At 40.7% G+C, this 15,310-nt stretch overlaps 1 protein-coding gene across 8 annotated transcripts in view; it reads left to right on the forward strand.

Moving 5' to 3' along the window:
• Positions 1-15,310, forward strand: part of KDM2B (lysine demethylase 2B) — a 125,910-nt gene that overhangs the window by 7,698 nt on the left and 102,902 nt on the right. For all 8 annotated transcript variants that reach the window (XM_055710014.1, XM_027798816.2, XM_027798820.2 and 5 more), the window contains 3 exons: positions 34-178; positions 3,426-3,504; positions 10,795-10,841. In XM_055710014.1, the coding sequence (XP_055565989.1) occupies positions 34-178; positions 3,426-3,504; positions 10,795-10,841 (271 nt within the window). The remainder of the gene's footprint in view (positions 1-33; positions 179-3,425; positions 3,505-10,794; positions 10,842-15,310) is intronic.

A 15,310-nucleotide genomic window follows, 5' to 3' on the forward strand; every position in this document is an offset into this window, starting at 1 on the left:
TTTGTTTTGTTGGTTGGTTTGTTTGTTTTCTAGCGATCTATCGGCAGAAGGCGATACGATGAGCACGAGGACGTCTCGGACGTGGAGGAAATTGTCAGCATCAGGAGTTTCAATCTGGAAGAGAAATTAAAGAGTAAAATGTATCACGGGGATTTCGTGCATGCCATGGACGGCAAAGGTAATTGCGCGGGGGGGGCGGGGGGCGGCCCCGCCGCCTCCACGTGTAGCTCCGCGCCGGTTCGTATTTCGCGCCCGCGCCCCCTGCCCGGGGATCCGGTGACGCCGCCAGGCCCAGCGCGGGGTGGGGGGGGCGGCTGCTGCCCCCGGGGCCCCGCAGCTCGCACCGCTGCGGGGGGGCTGCCCCGGCCCCCCCGCAGCCGGAGAGCGGCGGGGTGATGGATGGCAGCGCCTTGCGCCCCCCCCTTCCCCCACTGCCAACATTGCACCGGTACCGGGACCCCAAGCGCAGCACAGGGATGTGCGGGAGTTTGGTCCTGGCACGGGTGTGTGTGTGTACGCGGCAGAAACCCCTGCTTTCCCCGTCTCCTAGTGAATCCAGGACCCTTTTGCAAGAGGATGCAATTGATGAGCCTGTTGGCCAGGCTTGGAGACTTTAAAGTCAACAACTACTTTGTGGCTTTATCATCTATTAAATTACACCGCTCCCCTCCCCGAAGTGACTTGGTTTGCTTAGGTGACAAGTTATGGAGTGGCAGGCGACCAGCTCAGCTCTGCAGCACGGCTGCCTGGCAGGAAGGAAAATGGGAAAGGTTTGCCCAGGAATCCAGCAGGCTGTGTGTGTATTTGCCAGTCACCTTTGAATCCAGCGGGCTGTGTGTGTGTTTGCCAGTCACCTTTATTTGCTGCAGCGTTGGTGAAATGGATCCCGAATCCCAGACGGCTATCACCAAAACTCGGCCTCACGGAGGACCCTCTAAGCCGGCTTTCTCAGCAAAGAGGAGTTTTGCCTGTAATCCTCCTGAAATGGCTACAGCGGTGGAGCCACTAATCTAGTTTAGAAAATTTCCTTTTTTCCCCTAGGCTTAGTTTTGCATGAGCATTTTAAGCTCCTTTTAGAAAAGTTAATGTGGTGGAGAAATTAAATACCTATCTTATTTAGGAAGGTATTTGTTTAGGAGATAAGCTCAACCCTGACCCCTCTTCCTCCAAACAAAACACAAACACCTATTTTTTAGCTGGAAAATGTTAATTAATTTTCCAGAAAATTATTGCATTCTACCCTCATCTTCCAAATACTCCAGTGGTTGCCATTGCTACATGCTAACTATAGTACAATCCACAGCTTTCCAAGCTCAGCAGCTCTAAAATCTTTGGGAAGCTTTCTCTTTTCTAGGGAACTTGGAAATAAATGAGTGTCTTTTGTTATTTTGTTGTGGTCTGTGTCTGCTTTGTTCAGCCCCACAAGGGATTTAAATGCTTTGTTAGGGCATTGTGAAGAAACGATCTGCCTTCCTATTTGCTCTGTTTTTATTTTTACTATTGGTTTATCTTTTCTGTAAATCCAAGAGTTGAATTGAATCTAGGCGAAACAGTGACAGTTGTTAGTAAGAATAAAAGAGTCAGTTTATATGAATACTTGAAATAGGTTGTGATATATTTATTTATAATTGTTTCCCATGTCCTTGTTTTTGTTTTTAATGATTACTCTTCTTTGATCACACACACCCCCCCCACACTCCCCTGAATGTGGGCTGGTTTTCCTCGAGGTGTGCAAGACAGTGGTGTGATTTCTGGCTCGAATGCAGTTTGTCATAGCTACTTGTTCTCTAGTCTCTTAGGCTATGTAGCTGCCTCTGCTCCTTCCACCGGTACTATTCTTGATGTCGGTTGACTTTCTGTCTTGGATGAGTGTCCTTAAAAAATACCTGTGGTTTATTTCTCTGTTTACCCAAAGCCAATAGTTTTCATGGGAATGCCTATGAGAAACAAAGTTTTCTCTGGTACAGAAATACTTACTTGGTAACCTTAGTTAATTGAAGTATTCATTACCCTTATTTTGAGACTAGTAGCGATAAAGTTTCTGTCATTTAAATGTTTTTGTAAATGGATAATTACAGTGCTCTGATTTGGTAACTCTAAGTAGGAATATTATATCTCTACTTGTCGTGATTACTAACTGAATACAGCAAAGAAAAAGTTGTAAAAGCAGAGGGAAATGTGTCTGCAGGCACGGGAGCTTCGCCTCTGTTGCCCTTGTCCAGTATGGGGTTTTGTAGCAATGAAGCATCACTGACATAAGCTCGGGTCTGAGGTTCTCATGCTCTCCCAGGAAGCTTGTACATTGCTGGCTGGGTCTTGGAGAAGTTAAACTACTTGTGTGCACCTGAATTTAATATATAATGTGTATAGTGTATTTGGCAGCGTGTAGTGTGTGTTGTAGTGCTGAAGAGGCAAACAATGTTTTCCATTTTAAGGTAGCATATGGATGCTACATAAAAGTAATTTTTTCCTGTAAGAAAGGGGGAATAGCAGAGCTATAGAAACAGTATGTGGCCAGTGCAGGAATTCCTCTTCTTTTGCTGGCAGAAGGCTTCAAATGGAGTGTGGGGTTTTGTAGGCATGGCTCACCCAAATCGCTGCCTTGTAACTTCCTCTCTAATCCCCAAATCACTGCTATTGTGTCAGACCATTGCATAAAGAAATGCCCAGGAAGGTCCAGTTCTGTGTAATCCTCAGGGTGAAGCAACAAGGTGATACTGATCAGTGCTAACATAACAAATTTATGTTTAATTTTTGGGCTGATTGAGCGTTATACTGTGACTCCCCACAAAAAACTACTTTTTCACCATCTTCCTAAGCAGCAAGAGCGGTATAAGATTTCTGTGAAACAACTCCTGCAGTTACCTTTCTGATTAATTTTTTAAAAAATAAAAAAATACTTTGTTGGAAGTAACAGTAACCCTCACAAAAAGAAAATTATTTATTCACAGCATCAGGGCTTTCAGCTATATGCAGGTAATGCTCACAAGAAAACATGTTTTTTCCGAAGTAGAAATGTATAGCTTGAAGTATATAAACTTAAACATAGAGTTTAAACTACGTTTGCCCCAGGAGTACTAGGCTGATTTGCAGTAATTTAGTTAGGATTATGTCTTAACTGTTCATTTGGTATTTCATTATAGCCTGGCTGTTTCAACTCAGACCTTAATTGACAAACTCTGACTGGATTCTATTTTATGTGCATCACTGAACAGGAAAAATAGAGAGCAGCTGGGAGAGCATTGTCTGTCATTTGGTTTCCGGTTTGGACCTAAAATATGCATTCTCTTTATATTTTTCTTTAAGTGATAGTGGAGTTCTTTGGCGAGAAAAAGGAAATGGTGGGTGTTTTGAGAAAATGTAATGTGAGGTGCTAATGCCATTGTAAATGACTTTGGATTTTTTTTTATTCATTATTCCAACAGATTTTACTTTTGAGTATGTGCAAAGAGAAGCTCTCAGAGTTCCCCTTATCTTCAGAAATAAGGATGGACTGGGAATTAAGTAAGTTACAACCAAATCTTGATGATTAATAAATGCTTTTATAAAATAACCATTATGCTTTCCACTTGTATGTGATATTTCTTTTGAGGATGTCAAAATGTATTGCAATTAGGAAGACTGTCAGCACCCTTGAGAAGAGGAATGATTATTTTCCACTTATAAATAAGCAGATAATGAAGTCTGTAAAAGTTAAGTGCGTACAGCATGGTACTACACAATGAAAAATAAGTCAGTGATGAAAGTTAGGAATAAAATTCAAAGGTTCTTGCATCCAATCCATGCTGTAATGACAGAACAACTTCCTTTCAATTTCTGACTTCTCAATTGTTCTCTGTATTACAGGTAGAATCTTTAATGGTGCCTGTCACTTTCCATTAGAACTGTATCTCTTCAGAATGTTACAGCTTTGTAAATATTTAATAATGTCTAGTTAAAATGTGGTATTATTAGAGTCTTTTTGAGGTTGCATTTTGTTAATGTCCAGTCATAAAGGATTGGTATTTTAATAAGAAAATCCTGCAAGTTTATCTGCAAAAGTAACAGCGTCTAAGAGATAAATATTAAAATTTTATACTTTATCAGTCACATAATCCATAGTTTAGATAAATGTTCCTTGGTACTTTTGGAAATTAGGACTGGATAACTGATAATATCTGAAAGACGGAAAACTAATTTTCTGAAAGTGTAATTACTTTGCTCAGTTTCAGCTGGAACACCTCAAAGTTGAGGGAACTGAGGAATCCCAATTATTTAATTAAAAAGAATCAAGCCACCCTGCTATAACTTAAGGACAGAAAGAGAAGCAGTGCTTGGGGTATTTGAGAGGCATAGGTCCTTTTACTATGAGAGTGAATAGGAGCTGCTGTGATGCTTCTCATGATGTAGTAAAATAGTTTTATAATGTTGAACTCTGAACAAGAAGTGCTTAAGAGGTACTCAGTAGTAATTACAGTAATGTTTATTTTGTTGTACCATTATGTTGTACTGGGATATTTTTTTAGTTGATTATTAAGCCCCGTATTTCTCTGCTAGTCTAGTGTCTTGTAAAAAAAAACAATGCCACTTTTTTATTTGTTTATGCAAAGCCTTTCCTAGATTGTATCCTAACTGTCTGATGAAAATGTGCATGTATTCTGTAATGTTTTAGAAGATAGGCAGAAAATCTACCTATTAAGTGGGAAAGGCTGTTCGCTTTTTACAGTTCCTAAACAGTTCTATGCTCCTATTTGGTGTTGTAGAAAAATAACCTAATTTTTCTGCTGTATTATCCGAGAGAAGGTGTGGTCAGGTGGAATGCATTGATCCTTAAGGTTTGTGTAGAAGAGGGGATCCAAAAGCATCTGTTTTGATGTTTCCGAAATGTACAACCTTCAGTATAACCTTCATATGAAAATCTGAGAAGCAGAGAGAAGTCTTCCCTGTTCATAGCTTAATTATGCTTAACCTGCAGAAGCCACCTCCTTAATCTTAGCTTATGATGACTATAGTATCATCTTTCCTGATTAATCATGTTCTTGTTTATCTTCTCAGCTGAGTTTCCTTAAAGTGCCATTTTTTCTATGTTCACTTAAGACACTGTTGGCCAGCCTAGGTCCTAGAGAGCCAGTGACGTCTCTGTTGAGTGCTTCTCTGAATGTACGTTTACAATGTATGTGGATATGTAACCATCACCTGAAACTAAATAATTTTTGCTTCAGCAGGAGCTTTATTATTTACAGGAAATTCCTGCTTCCTTAAGGGTTGTGGTCGCCACTCTACTCACCCAACTTGGCATCCCAGTTCCTTGCTTTCTCTCAGCTTCCAAATACAGCAGCTTTCCCTCCTGAAATGGTTTTCCCTGCTGTATTAGAGTCTATTTTCCTGACCCTCCTTTTGGCTTCTCTGCCCACCTTGGCAGGAAGGGTTTTTTTTAGCTGAAGGTTGTTGCTACTTTTTTGTTCAGTTTATTTCTTCAGGAGATGCTTCTCTTGGAGGAGTCAACTGAAGGCCGTATCTCCTGTGGAAAATCATCTGAGATAACTGCTCTCTCCATATGCATTGGTTTTGAACTGCTGCTTCTAAAGGGCAAGTGATAAAAGCTTCAATAATTTCTTCTGGAAGAAACCATCAGCTCTTCTGTGAAACTGAGGAGTGTTTAGGAGCCAGAGATACTACTGCACCTTCCTAGCAGCCAGATCTTCCTCCTGTGTATAAGGAAGTTCACAAATTCCAGCACAAGAAGAAAACTAGGGAGATGTTTCAGCTCGTGCTGTGCCAATGGTACCTGTTCAGCTTCTGCTCTGTCAGTGGAGAAGTGCGGAAGGGAGAGTTTATCTTGCAGACAGAAACATTACTGGGCTTCAGATCCTCAGCTGCAGATGGCAGAGCATTATTGGAGGTGGATAACAAGTACCCCAGCGTGGGACCAGTGTTTCCTGGGGCTGCCTGTACCAGACAGTGGTGCCTCCAGAACTCGAGCTGCCTGAGGCGTGTAGATGTTGCACAAGACCCTTCACAAACATACCTTGTTTCTTGGTGTCTGTAACCACAAGATGTAGTATCTGTTTCTTCTTGATTGCTCATTATTCAGGATTTTGTAATGAGCAATTTCACCTTAGGCATTTCAACACTCAAATCTCAGCTCACACATCATTATTGGCTTCCCTATTGTCCCTGTGCCCAAAATCTGGAGAGCTGCCACCTGTCACTCTCCTCCACTTTCGGTTAGCTGTGTGCTTTCACTGAAGCCTCCTGCTGTGATGTTGCCTTTGGAGAGTGGTCTTTGGTCTTTCTTGATCCAAGGGTTCAGAGACTCCTCAAGCTAATGGGATCGTGCAAAGAGTAATCTGTTTTTTTTGTGTCCTGTGTTGCTTTGATTTTCTTCAAGTTGTGTTTTTTATAGATGCACTTGCAGTCAGCCTTCCTATTCCTCTTCCTTCCTGGAAGCCACCAGTAATGATGTTTCTTAAGACCTGGAAGAAGGGGGGGCTTTGGCTGTGTACCAGCCCCTTCTATGGTTGCAGGCCACGTGTGCAGCAGGCCAGGTTATAGAGGTACTGCTGGGTTTTGCTGAGGCAAAAACCAGGACCTGGCCTCACACGCTTACATGTATGCACACAGCACAAATCCATGTGATGACCACGCCTCAAAGAAGACCATTGAAAAGGTTTGGAACATGCATTGGAAGTGAAGAAGTAGCAGGACTGCATGCTGCGTACCTTCATTTTCATTAGAGTTCTGCAGCAGTGGCAGTTTGGATAATGCATCTTTTGAATGCTGAACTGGATTGTGAAGAGGTGGAAGAGGAGTAAATACTAATCCACAAGCAAGAGTTTTGGAGTCACTTACCCAACTGTCTGTCACTCACTAATGCTTTGGGGAGTGAAGGAGGGATATGTGTTTCAGTTTGCTGTGATGAGCTTACAATAGTTTCAGGAGCCAGGCTTGACTAGCCAGCTTTTCAGTTTCCAGCTGACTGCTGGTATCGTTTTAATACTATTCTGACATCTTTGCTCCTTTCTAGGGCTGTTGCCCTTTCTCCTTTTCATGAGCCATCCACACATCATGTGCAGCTTCTTCCTCTAGCTGGAATTCATTGTCAGAGAAGAGAGTAAAAATACTGAAGCTTTTTCTTTTGAGGGTATTTTTGATGAATTGCTGTGCTGACAAAAGTAAGCAAATTTTATCTGTTACATGAGCATTGGATAGTTCCTGTATGGAATCAGCTGAATTCTCCATTTCAGAGATGGTTGGATGAATTGTTTTTATATTTCCATTTTCTGCTGAATCATTGAATACTGACTGGTCTGGGGGATTGAAATACTAGAATTTGTCAATCAGTAGTCTCTTGTAGAAGATTCAACATTCTAATATTTTTTATTTAAATGAGCATGACTTATTAGTTTGAAATGATGTTGTAAAGGAATTGTGCACACTTGGGCATAAATGTCACTAGAGTGAGAGAAGGCTGGAAATGTAATTTATGGGTATTTTAAATGACAGAAGTGAAATGCATGAACAAACTTTCCTATTTGGCACTCTGCAGGATAACATGATTTAATTTTATTTACATTTCTGCTTCTTATGTGTATCTGTCAAAAGTAGCTGGCGTGCAATATATGAGTTTTGTGGATATGTAGATACATAAATGCTGCGTGCGTTGTATTCCAGCAAGATCAAAGTAGTATTGACACCTGCCTAAGTGATCCAAAATGTTGAGAACCTTTAGTCTTACTATCCTGACATTTGCTGCTTGAATTAATGAGTGTCAGAGCCTGCCGTCTTCCATCACTAGAGCGAGACTAGACAGTTTGCCTTTGGATCCGAGTCACTTACTGATGAGACTTGGGAACCTTACGTTCCACTTCAGGCCCTGGAGGAAATTACGCTTTACTGGGTCTTTCTAGCGCTGCGGTCTCTCATTCAGAGGAGGCTGGGTGTATTGTGATACGGTAGATTAGGCGATCCATGTATAGGTAGGGTGACTTTTGAGATACAGTGGTCTATAAAATATAAGATGATTTTTAGACTTCTGACGTTTTGAATAACGGATGATATGTGCTTCCACTTCTGTTTGCTGTTAAGCAGTCAGCTTGCATGTCTGTGCCTGGCAGATGCACGAAGCATAGCTGAACAGTTTGGTTACTGTGCTTGGAGGTACTCCGAAATGGCAAGGAATGAGATGAATGAGGGAAAATTATTGTAACGAAACTTCCAGAACGGCTTTCCTGTGTATTTCTGACCATTGTGAGCTGTTAGTTGTATGGCTAGAAGCAGGGATGTCCACCTGTGATCTCTTAGCAGAAGAGGAGCTGTTTTTCTCAGAGGGCTTTTTGTCTGTTTCCAGGATTGTAACTTGGGAGAGAATGCTGTTTGGAGAGATCTTGTCTCTTTTATCTGGACAGCGGTCATCTTGCATTGTGTTGTGGTTAGTCAGATATGTACGCTAGCCAGAGCTCGTCCCCGTTAGGATTGGAATAGGAGACTTCTTTAGCAAATCTTTAAATGTTTACTAAAATGCAACTTTGCACCCAGTGCACACTAAGGTGTTTGAGTTTCTTTTCTTTTTGAGGCAACGTGATTCGTATGTAACAGAATGCTGAAAATCTCAAATGCAGTCAGTTATATTTTGGTGTTAAGTCACCCCACTATATATTCGTCACTTTTTTTTTAGGATATACAAAAACTTGGGAAGCATTCATAGTGGTTTTATGCAAAATGCATTTGCCTGAAAATTGCATAGCAGCGGGATTAAAACCAAACCTCTCTGCTCAGCTCTTGCATTGTTGGTATTCTGGATTTATATGCAGGAAAACAGATGAACTAACACTTACTGATTAGTATAAGGTTGGTGACATTCAGAAAAACAATTCTTTTTTTGGCCATCTTAGTGCTGTAGCAAACCAGTGAGTGTGGCAGTTCTGCTGGGTGGTGCTGGAGATGGAGAAGTACTGTCATTTATGGTCTCAACAGCCAGTAGAATGGGTTTGAATTAAAGCTGGTCCTCCCAAGGCAACCCAACTACAAAATGGGTTCTTGAACTGGAAACCTGCTGTGTTCAAGCCTGGAGTTCTTCCCTTGGTGTACTCTTTCTCTAATGTGTCGCACATCCTGAGACTGCACAGAAAACACCCAAGGATATGCTAGGTGTGCTCTCCAAAGAGCTGAACATGCAATTGTATCGTTAGGGAGGACTAGGACTGTATTCTTCCAGTTTGAGAAATATTTATTGTCTGCTGCTGCTGGAGCTTTTGGAAAGACAGGATTTGCATGTATGCATCTGGGTTAGGGTTGTTCTCCATCTTGGCTGTTGATTTTTATTCGGATTTATACAAATGTGAAAAAGTTCTACATGTCTGACATAAAATCCAGGCAAGCTGTGTCGTTAGAAGATAAGCCTTGCATGTTCTTGTTGCCCACAAATACTTCATCCTTCTCCTACTTCTGATTTTCTAGTGTTTGGAAAAAAAGATGAGCTCTGAATGAACCCTGAAGGTCAGTAGATTCAGGCAGTTTCATTCTGCGAGGGAGTGAATTCCAAAGCTGTGGGGCCCTCGCGGCTAAACGCAAAGATCTGAGGGTTGGCGGAGAACTAACAAAAGATATTGTCCAGCCTCCACATCCCACCAGAGGACGGTGATAAGGGTAAAAGAAAGGGGGCAAACAGAATTTTGCAAATAGTTCTCAAGATATATGCATGATAGTAGATGCATAACTTTACCTTTAGTTTACCTCTCAGTGTTTTCTTAATAGTAAAACCTATTGCTCTAAAAGCTTGCCTATGGGCTGGATTGTTCTGATTTCTAACTGAATTATGTCAAAAGTCCTTTATGACCAGAAGCAAGTTGTTTATCTTCAACCCAGGGCAGTACAAGAGGGACACAGCGCCTACCTGGCAGGTCCCACAGGGCTGTTTCTCATTACAATTCCTTAGTTTTTCTGCTATGTGAAGTGTGAAATACTGTCATTAAGATGAAGCAAATCAGCTTTAAAACCCCACTACTGTTTTTGTTTTCTTTTTCTGTCCAGTCTATGCATTGCAGAATTTTACTCTCTACCTGACATGTACAACTCACTAGATGTACTAAGGGTATTGTTTACTTACATTGAACCTAAAACATTGCCTATGTTAGAAGTGATCATATAAATGCATCAACATTGGTGAACCAATTATGCTACCATTTAATTTAGCTCTGAATTAGCTCAAATTAAATCAAACAACAATTTCCCTACCCACCAAATACAGCCAGGTTGTCTTCTGCCAGACAAGAAGGCTTGGAACAGTCATTAAAATAAAGAGGCTTTAATTCATTATTTTTTGTATTTTATTTTCATGCAGTGTGTGCTTGAAAGATGGGACTTGGAATGAGTTGGTTTTCTGCTCTATGCCTCGGTTTGCTTCCACTGGCAAATGTGATAATGCTCACCTTGGGGAATATATGCGAGGTACCACCAGTTGCAAACCTCTGTGAGTTGCTTGGCAGCAACAAGCTGTAAAGGTTTAGGATTTTATTGAAATTGTCCCCAACCCCCTCCTTTCCCTGCCACTCCAGTGCTGCAGAGTGCCTGAAAAGACACCTCTTCTCCTTTTCCATTACAAGTAGAGAAACTTTTGTACACTTGCCAATGCCAAGATGTTATGTATGTCATTAAAACTTGCACTGTCCACACTTCAGAGGGGCCTTGCTTGAGTCCACCTACTGCATTACAGACAAAGAGCACTATACATTTATTTCTCTTTTATTATGTTAACGAAAGTGTACCCATACTTATCTTGATGGTATTTAACATTGCTTTCTTTGCTAATTACAGAATGCCTGACCCGGATTTCACCGTCAGAGATGTGAAGCTATTAGTGGGTAAGTTATTTTGAATGCATTGGATTAACTCTATACAGAACAGAATTGCTTTGAAATACTTGTCCAGTTGTGTTTGTAGACATTTGTGATAACTCTCAGAACCTGGGAAAAGGCATGGAGAAGCGATTTGTAAATTAAAAAGGCTGGGAGAACCCTAATTAGTAGTTGTGCTGACTGGACTCTGATCTCATGCTGGATAATTGGCCATTTGAAAGAGAGGGAATGCTTTTGACTTTAACAGGTGTCCTACATACACTTTTGTGATCCTGGAAAGTGGCAGCTCTATTGATTGAGTTCCTTTTTTTTTTTTTTTTAAATCTGTTGTAGAGTGTCTGTTTGTAAAAGGTATGATTGGAACCATATCACCTTTTGCCTGTGCTCTCCCCACAGTCTTTATCAGTGTCAGGCCAGGTCAGTGCTTTGAGGAAAGGTTGCTAAGAGAGACTGAACACGAAGCTTTGCAAACTGCTGTTTTGATAAGACATAAACCAGAGAAGTGATGACTGTCATCATCAAATGTTTCCTAGCAATTTTTTGCAAAATAAGTTTTTTTTAACTCTAAGATAAGCTACGTTTTGAGTAGGACGTTATACTGTTTGTTTCTTTGAAATCTGCTTTTACTGAAGATGGATGTGTTATTTATCGTTTATCTGAAATTGTTACTGAATAGTGATACTGCACTCTGTGAAGTTGTTGCTGTGGAGCTGGCTGAGTTTCGGATGTGTTAGCTGCTGCAGTCCTTCACAGAGACTTTTAACTGCATTCTCGCTATCTAGAATTTACTGGTTTTATTTACCTGTGTTGTGGCAGGAGTTAATCTTTTAAGTCAGCCCAGCTGCGGCATTCTGAAAGATGAATTTTTGGAAATTACTCTTGAGTTTAATGGTCAATAGGAATATCAAGTCTGGAAAAGTTGTAGTTAAGAAAAAACAAGGGAGAGGAACTTATGCCTCATTTCTGCTCACTTGGGGTTATCTGTGAGAGAGGGGTTATCTCTGATAACCTTCCTTCACAAACAAAACTTGGCAATGTTGCTTGATTTATGACCATTTCTAAGTCTGGGTCAGGGGGGGAAGCCCCAAACTTCTTTGGCAGAAAATGTTAGGGAAGTGGAGTGGGAAGTGTTATTTGGTAGCATTTCTGTTGGTCAATCTGCAGTTAAATTAGGAAAAGATATGAGGGTATTTGGAAGTCCTGAATTTTATGGATTTCCTAAATACCTGCATGTGCACATTTATAGGTATGGAGTATCTCTTTTTTCTGCAGAGGAGTCTTGTGCATAAACCTTGTAATTATCTGGACCCTGTTTGCAGTTTTCTGTGAATTTGTTCCAGAGCTGATAAAATTCCATTTCTGTCTCTGAAACTGCTAAAGTTGAGGGTCTGACTTTGAGATGTTTTGGAACAGCATAGTGTTGCATAACAACATTGTTTTTCCTGAATAACAGTCAAAGTGTGGGAGTTGCATTTCCTCGAGATTGATGTCCCTTGAAGTATTAGGGGGGTGGAGATTCCTGTGTTACATGGCCAGCGAAGTGGGAGGATATTTATAAATAAAATTAGATTTATAAAACAATGGAGCAGAAATAACAATCGTAATTAACTTTGAGATTAACTTTTACATAAAGTATGCCGTTTCTCACAGCTGGTTCAGCAATCCAGACACCATACATCATGGGTCCTTTTTTTCTGTGGGTTGTTTTTGTGTTTGGACAAACTCCCTTTGGAGTCATTGTACTGAGCCTGTGATGTGGTCAAGAACATGGTCACCTGTTCTTTTTTTAATACAGTTGATGACTTCTGGCATCACAGGTGGAAACTTTGATTCAAGAGATCTAAAATATTTGGGAATTTATCTGTGAGTTACACCTGAAAAACCATGGTTCTTATGGCAAATCATTTCTGTCACTGTGCAATTTGTGCTGTACGTAAGAGCCACATCGACACTGAGAGCACACAGGGTCAATTCCTGCCTCCATGCCAAATTTCTAAATTATCTACTAATGACTTCAGGAAACACGGTGAGCAATTTTTATATTGCATATCATTGCTGATAATTTTTTCTAGTTTTAGGTTAATATATATTACGCTTATAATCTAATGCTCAGATAAAGCAGGTGAAGAGTCTTTGTTTTATTAATATCTCCTATGATTGTCCCCGCGTTTTTTTAGCAGAGGACTCAGATCCTGCCTGAACCTCCAGGTATCCGTGTTTCTGTTTCTGAAGTGCAGTGTTTTCAAAACTTATTTGACGCCTTTGCTGAACCTGGGAAGGGAATGATGTTTTTCAAATGTGAAATGGCATGATCATAACTCCCTGCATCTGAATGTGTGTGGGAGTGGTTATAGAGAGAACATAGCTTGAAAACAGTTGTGTTATGTGTAAACTTGTTGGGTTTTTAAGTGCTGATGGTTATAGTATGCTGGTGCTATTTAAACCTATCATTTGTTCTCTTTTCTTCTTCGAATCAGGGGAAACACATTTGTTACAGAATGTTTTAAAGAGATGGTGCTGGGTTTTCCCAAAGCACGTAAACTCCATAGAAAGTTACTGAGTGGTTGGTCTCGAATTCTTCTGAACCCATACTTTCTAGCGTGGTTGCTGTATCATCTCCATATTTGAGTACCTATAGGTCCCAAGGAAATAACAGTTGGTAGCCTAGCTTTTTTGACTCTCCCTTTGAAGACTCTAGTCTGTGGCAATAATAAGGAGGGGGAAAAAAGGTGGGTTTTTTGATCGTCATTTGCAGTTACTTGGGCTTAAGTGTCTATTTTTTTTAGTGTTTCATCAGACTTCCAAAGAAACATTGTCATGGCTTGTTGGATCTTTTTGTTTTCATTGTTTAAAAAAATGCAGATACCAACTGTAATTTAGTTTGGTCATGTTTATGACCTACTGTTTATGACTTGCACATTAGTGTGCATGAACGTGCACCTATGTGTAATGTGTGTGGATGAAACACCCCTCCTGTACAGTAGCTTTACTTTAAAGAACAAACACTTTAAACCACACACTTGGAATAATGGTTGTAACTAGACTCCTACCTCCATACAAAAGATATTGTGGATACTCTTTAAACCTGTGACGGTGGATTAATTTCAGCAGTAGGAATTTGTCTGATGTCTGAAATGGCTGTGAGCCAAGAATACAAACAGAGAAGTGGAGAGGAAATGCTGGTCTGCTTAGGAACTTGAGACAACCCTTGAAAGAAGAAAAAATGTTGTAATTTAATAGCTATTAAGCTTTGTAATGTTGTGTCTAAGGTAGATTTGATGGCTAATTTTGAAGGACAGAATGTCACTGTCATCTCTTCATAAGTTGATTTAAAATCTGATTGAGGGTCATTGGCGCTCTCAATGTCTCCTTAAACATCTGCCACATCTGCACTAGAAGTTTGGCAAGTGTTATTTCTGCGGGCTCCTTATTTTTCACTCTTGGCATGTCATGCTGGTGTATTGGTGGGTTAGTATATGCATATGGACTACTTAAAAAACAAGTAAGTGCACAACTGTAGCTAGTAAGTATTGGGGCTTTGTTTTATTCCAAAACATTTTGCACATTTGTGATTGTTGTCTTTAGATTTGCATAGTATCTTCACTTGTTTGTTTTTCTTTCTTTCATGTTCTCCTAGTCCCTTTTTTTAGGGGCTCTCAGAAGTTCAGAGAACTTATCCCCATTGTCCATTTCTTCTCTGTAACTAGAGTCAGCCTTCCAGCCAGTAAACTGTGTATCTCAAGGATACTCCCAGCCAGGGCTGCTGGGGAGACTCTCAGACCCCTGGTCCTTTTCCCTGGCTGCTGGCCATGTAAGTGGAAGTCACAACGGTCTCCAGAAACACTTCAGAAGTGTGGTGGGACAGCACGATAGCTATTACACATTTTTCCTCCAACTGTGTGATTCTGAGTGACTTATTGCTCATGCCCAGAAGAGGCAGCTATACAGAATAATTTATATTTTCCAGGCCTTTTGGGATGGCTTCTTCTGCCAGCAGTGCTTCTGGGCCACAGCATGGAGAGGTGTCTGTCACAGATGGGCAGAAAAGAAAAAGTGTGTTTTCCCAGATATGTCTTCTTGAATCTCCATACATACATACATACCTCTGTGAATGCTTTATGCTAATTACACCGAGGAACAAATCAAGTACACTTGCCAAGGCTAACCTAGGACTGAGCAAGGAGAAAGGTAACTGCCCTGCTCAGCAAGCTGTTTGAAAGCCAGGGCTTCTGTGGTCACTGTTGACCATCTCTAGTGTTGGCTACTCCTGAGTTCAAGGAGCAAATGCAATCACTTGCTTTAGTCTTTGATGTCAGAAAGCCAAAACATTCAGTTTTTTCCTTTGTTTGATTTTTGTCTTTATATTATTCTTCACGGACATCATACAGTCTGAAGAAGGGAGCACTGAGTAGTTTTGGAAGCTATGAACCATGTAAAGGGGAGAGAAAGAGGAAACATACATGAATGTATGCATC

Source organism: Falco cherrug, chromosome 1 (genome assembly GCF_023634085.1).
Source record: "Falco cherrug isolate bFalChe1 chromosome 1, bFalChe1.pri, whole genome shotgun sequence".
NCBI lineage: Eukaryota > Metazoa > Chordata > Aves > Falconiformes > Falconidae > Falco > Falco cherrug.